This window comes from Trichechus manatus, unplaced genomic scaffold (genome assembly GCF_000243295.1).
Source record: "Trichechus manatus latirostris isolate Lorelei unplaced genomic scaffold, TriManLat1.0 scaffold00139, whole genome shotgun sequence".
Taxonomy (NCBI): Eukaryota; Metazoa; Chordata; class Mammalia; order Sirenia; family Trichechidae; genus Trichechus; species Trichechus manatus.
In genome coordinates, this window is record NW_004444075.1 from 4,116,832 (window position 1) to 4,122,831 (window position 6,000).

Sequence of the window (6,000 nt, forward strand, 5' to 3'; positions counted from 1 at the left end):
ATTTATATAACCTTTTGGTAGGATCTGTGGCAGATCAAAAGTCATTTAGTTACTGAAGAAGGCAAGGAGGACAGGAAGTGGGTGGAGGTACTCACCAGTCTAGGAAGACAAACTTTTGTTGCTTCATGATTGGCCAGATTGAGCATCTTTCTGCCCAGTGGCTGGGGGCTGCTGATACGAATCTGAAGTCAGAGAAAGTGGGGGTCTGTGTGTGGTGGTTGGGATTAAAAGAGGCAAAATATGGATGACCAGATTGTCCCACTTACCTGTCATTTTACCTGTGACTATGATCCATTCAAGTCCCTAGATGAGATCAAAGATGCACTACGGTTGGTGAATGGCTCCACCTCACTCAATGTAGTTGTCTTTTGAAACCTGAAAATGCAGCTAGCTTAGCCTTTAGTCTTAATTATTCAATACAAAGAGAAGACTGTCTTAGGAAGGAAGCATTGAAGAGTTATAAGCTTTTAAAATTTACTTGCTTGATACACTTGCTTTATATATGGTATCTGTCAGCAATTGAGAGGACTGATCACACTCCTCTGCTCTCTGGATTTTGAATCAAGAAATTGACATAGGTGTCAGGAATCAAGATGTCTCTTTGATTATGGCAACGTTAGATTGGAGATATTGTGTAGACCTGTCATGGATTGAATTGTGTCCCCAGAAAACGTGTCAACTTGGCTAGTACTGTGTGGTTGTCCTCCATTTTGTGATCTCATTATCCTCCATTTTGTGATGTGTTGTAAATCCTAGAACCCTGGTGGCATGGTGGTTAAGAGCTATGGCTGTAACCAAAAGGTCAGCAGTTCGACTCCACCAGGCGCTCATTGGAAACTCTATGGGGCAGTTCTACTGTGTCCTGTAGGGTCACTATTAGTCAGAATCGACTCAACAGCAACAGGTTTGGTTTGGTTTATGCCTGTGGTTATGATCCCATTTGGGAGTGAGCTGAGCCCTAGTAGCTTAGTGATTAAGAGTTTGGCTGCCAACCAAAAAGGTTGGCAGTTCGAATCCATTAGCTGCTTCTTGGGAACCCTATGGGGCAGTTCAACTCTGTCCTGTAGGGTCGCTATGAGTCGGAATCGACTCAACAGCAACAGGTTTAGTTTTTTTTTGGTTGTCCTTTATATTAATGGGCAGGATTAGGTCACATTAATGAGGATTAGGTTATGTTTGTTATGTTAATGAGGTGGGATGTATCTTGAGTCACCACCCTTCCCTGCCCTGCAAGAGATAAAAGCGGAGAGAAGCAAGCAGTAAGAGGGACCTCCTACCATCAAGAAAGAAGAACTGGGAGTGGAGCACATCCTTTGGACCCAGGGTCCCTGTGCTGAGAAACTCCTAGAGCCAGGGAAAGATTGATGACAAGGAGCTTCCCCTTGAGCTGACAGAGAGAGAATGCCTTCCCTTGAAGCTGGTACCCTGAATTTGAACTTCTAGCCTCCTAAACTGTGAGAGAATAAACTTCTGTTTGTTAAAGCCATCCACTTGGGGTATTTCTGTTATAGCAGCACTAGATAACTAAGACAAGTCCCAAAGCCAGCAAAATGGGCTTCCTACTCCTTCCCCTCTGAACTGAATAGATGGACCAGCTGCAGACAGAGCAGCTAGAAAGCTGTAGGTTCCCTGGGTGAGCTTCCCAAGGGAGGGGGCAGGAATGATGAGGGGAACAAGTGCAGCCTGTGGGCACTGCCAGTTCCCAGGACCCAGGAGAGGATGAGGGAGAAATGAGGCCACAGAGGAACAGCAGCCTTCTCCTGTGAACCCCACTCAGCAGAGAAATGGATGTCCATGGATGTCAGACTCTGCCTTCTTACCAATCAATGAATGCCTCTCCCTCCCATGGGGAGGGGCCAGTGAGCCTAAGAGAGGAAGTTACAGCTTCTTCCCCAAGGCTTCCTTCTATAGCAGATGAGGAAGTTTTTGTGACATGGAACCAAAGCAGGCATAAGGGGGAGGAAAAGGTAATGATTTGCCCTTTATAAGTGCACTCTAAGGACAGTTTATTTCTTTCAAAAATTTCCTTTGGAGCAGTGATGTGAAGTTTTTAATTAAAAATTCATACCTCCCTTTGGAAATAAAAGAAGAATTTCTGCTTTAACATTCTAGACAATGAAATTCACTTTCTCCCAAACCAGAAGTTTAAAGCATTTAAAGGAAAAGGTGTGAGACTCGAGAAAGACAGACTCCGGTTATTGGTTATAAATAAATAGTAATGGTGACAGCTTATATTAGTTACGGCATGTAAGAAGCACAAATGCTCTAACGTGCTTCAGCTCAATAATCATTACTGAAAGCCTGAAGGTAGGTCTTGCAGAAAGCACCATCCCCATTTGTGCTAGGTTATAAAGAATTAACTCGGGAGGAGAAAGAACAATAAATGGATTCCTAATGCACTTTCTATCCGTAAGAAGTGCTTCCAATTATTTCTCTTTCTATGGAAGTGCTGTGATGTGTTTTTAATTTATAACCTTTTCCTCCAAAGAGCAATTACACTACTGTGAACTGTAGGAATCATGTCCCTGGTTGTTCTTTATTCCTGCTGGCTCTCAGCAGCATTTGGAATCACTCACAAGTTATCCCACATCACTGCCTTTGAGTAGGAACCTTTGAGTTGGGAGAATAACCAAGCTTTTAGAAGATATCACGGTATTACTGTTGTTATAGCAAACCCATGAAGGTCTTAGGTTTCTAAAGTTATACCATGAGGACTTCTGGATGGAAATAAAAAAGAAACACTCTCTTGTACCCTAGATTAGAATACTCACGACTTTTTGGTATTTCAGTTCAATTCAACAAGTATTTGTGGATCACTGACTGTGTCCCTGTTACTTAGCAAAACCAAAAAACCAAACCCACTGCCGACGAGTTGATCTGGACTTACAACGACCCTATGGGACAGGGTAGAACTGCCCCATAGGGTTTCCAAAGCTGTAATCTTTATGGAAGCAGACTGCCACATCTTTCTGCTGCGGAGTGGTGTGGGGGTTCGAACCGGTGGGTTGGAACCACTGACCTTCCAGTTAGCAGCCAAGCACTTAACCACTGTGCCACCAGCATGATACAGAATTATTTGATTGACTTAATGACTCTTAGCGAATGAAGTGAGTGAGAGTTAAACGTGAAGCAAATTTGGCTCCTTTCCTGGAAAGAGGTGGGAGGGAGCATTGAAAAGAAGAGTGGGAAGAAAGAAAGTAATGATGAAAAGAGTACAGTTTAGATGTTTATTTCTTAGAAAAGACAGACAACTATATCTTTACAAATACACACTAAAATTACTTCTTTAGTACATTTCGAACTAAAGACTTTCTTAATCAACCAGAAAGAAATTCAAAATTTAACACTGTGGAGTGGGATCACATAAATAGTGGGTAAGACTGTCTTGGAGCCCTGGTGGCGTGGTGGTTAAGAGCTTGGCTGCTAACCAAAAGGTCCACCATTTGAATCCACCAGACACTCCTTGGAAACCTTATGGGGCAGTTCTACTCTGTCCTATAGGGTCGCGATGAGTCAGAACCTACTCGAGGGCAACATGGGGTTTATTTATTTATTTTTTTGAAGACTGTCTTGCTGAGATCTACATCACAGTTGATATTGGCCAAACATAACATTTAGTTACCTTTCCTTTAAATGTAACACATTTGTTTCTTAGATAACAAACCAAGACAGAATATCAGTAACTTGTCCAGGATTACATAGCAAATGTTGACTGAGTCAGTAATAGAGGAAATCAGCCTCTTACTCTCTAAATCAGGCTTGCACACTTCCTATGCATATAACTTTCTAGACGTTTATTTGTGTAAGGGAGGATGAGAACATATGCATCATGTTTTTCTGACTCGTGGAAAGCTCTGGGTTCTTGAATTGTTATTATCCTTATTAGTGTTATTGAGAATGGGAGTATAAAAATTTTTTGAACTCGTGTTATATAGATAAATACTATATATAATATTTTCTGGTTTTTGGTTTCTCCTATCAGGATGGAGGTAGCCTTGTAGGAGAAGTAAATGAAGATGGGGAGATCACGGGAGAGAAGATAGCCTATGTGTACCCCGATGAAAGGACCGCACTTTATGGAAGATTCATTGATGGAGAGATGATAGAAGGAAAGCTGGCCACCCTTATATCCGCTGAAGAAGGGAGGCCTCACTTTGAATTGATGCCTGGAAGTAAGTCGATTCTGTTTCAGATGTGTTGCTATAATTTTGAAGCAGCTTATTAGAGCTGTTTGAGAGTTTTTTTTCTTCTTCACTTAGTCCACTTTGGAGCCCTGGTGCCGCAATGGTTAAAGCTTTTGTCTGCTAAGCAGAAGGTCGGCAGTTCAAATCCACCAGCCGCTCCTTGGAAACCCTGTGGGGCAGTTCTGCTGTGTCCCATAGGGTCACTATGAGTGGAATCAACTCGACGGCAGTGAGTTTTTGGTTTGGTGGTCTACTTTAAACAGAACAAAACAAAAAAAATCAGTTATTGTCAAGTCGATTCAGACTCATGGCAACCCCATGCGTGTCAGAGTAGAACTATGCTCCGTAAGGTTTTCAGTGGCTGATTTTTCAGAAGTAGACCGTCAAGCCTTTCTTTCGAGACATTCTGGATAGACCCGAACCTCCAACTTCTCAGTTAACAGCTGAGCACATTAACTGCTTGCATCACCCAGGGACCCCTTAGTCCACTTTAACTGATGTATTAATGAGGTTTTGCGTGTAACAGTGTAAAACGTGGCTTCGGGGCAGTGTCTGATCTCCTCTTAACTTCACAAGGGGGAGGGAGAATCAAGATCAACAGCCCAAGGCTGATTCCTGTGAGATGGAGATCAGACAAGCCTCCTTTCTCCACCATCTTTACCAACTCTGACACCAGCCATCCCTCCCATGGCACCCGACTTCTCTGCTGGGTTTGATAATTCATTGAAATGGCCACACGGAACTCACAGACTATACTCACAGTTATGGGGTTTATTAGGGAAGTAACAGGTTACAATTCAGGTTGAGGAATGCTCAGGATACAGTTCTTCCATAAGGACAGCCTCTCCCCAGCCGAGCCCACAGGCACACCTCTCCCTGGCCTTCAGTCTCTGCCCAAAGGCAGTCAGCTTTCTGCCTCCGTGGGCGAGGAAGCCCACTGCACCTCTCCTGTGGGTCTGTCCTGCAGGTCTCTTTTACCAGTCTCTCCTTCCTTGGTGGTGGCGGGCTCTTCTCTCTCCTGCCTCTTGGGTGGCTCATTTCGAGCCAGTGGGATGGCAAAACTGACCAATCCCTTTGGTGGGCCACAGGTACCCTATCACACAGTCCTGCCCAATCACTTGGGTGGGAGTTACAAGACCATGGCTAGAAAGGCCACACACACTGCAGACACCTCAACATCCCAGTGGTTTACAGCAACAACCATAGGTCAGCTTATCGGCTATATTTCAGCTGGGCTAGGCTGGGTTTGGCTCAGCCAGCTTGGACTGGAGGTTTTTGGTGAGGATTGAGTCTGCTCTTTATGTTTTAAATCTGGGTCCCAGCCTGCAGGGACAGTAGCTACCTGGAGCATGAGTTGCTCACAGGAGCACCAGAGCATGAGCAGAAACCTGTGATGCCTGTAAGGCCTCAGCTTGGAACTGTAACACTGTCCTCTTCACTCACTGTTAATTGGCCAAAACAAGTCACATTGCCAAGCTAAGCAACCACGGAGCAGGGAAATAGTCACCATGTACTTCACTGGGAGATACTGAAAAGTCATGTGATAAAGGCCATGGATATGTAATTCTAATACAGGGAAAGAGTGGAGAAATGAGAGCAGTAATTCAGTCTACTTTAAACTGCTACATCTAAAAAGCTGAAGTACAGTGTAATGATACCAAAGACCCAGATGAAGTAGATCTTTCACCTTGGCACAGATTGTAAAGGTGACCCGTCTGAACTCTGACTGGGGAGATAAATTTGTGTTGGCATCACCTGTGCTCTTCAGAGCCCAACATCTTGCATGGGGCACACATTTAATAAGAGAGTAAACTAT

At 43.9% G+C, this 6,000-nt stretch overlaps 1 protein-coding gene across 1 annotated transcript in view; it reads left to right on the plus strand.

Moving 5' to 3' along the window:
* The window catches only part of SETD7 (SET domain containing 7, histone lysine methyltransferase), a 55,326-nt gene that overhangs the window by 23,395 nt on the left and 25,931 nt on the right, over window positions 1-6,000 (plus strand). The window contains exon 4 of the mRNA XM_004385480.3: window positions 3,983-4,172. Coding sequence (XP_004385537.1) covers window positions 3,983-4,172 — 190 coding nt within the window. The remainder of the gene's footprint in view (window positions 1-3,982; window positions 4,173-6,000) is intronic.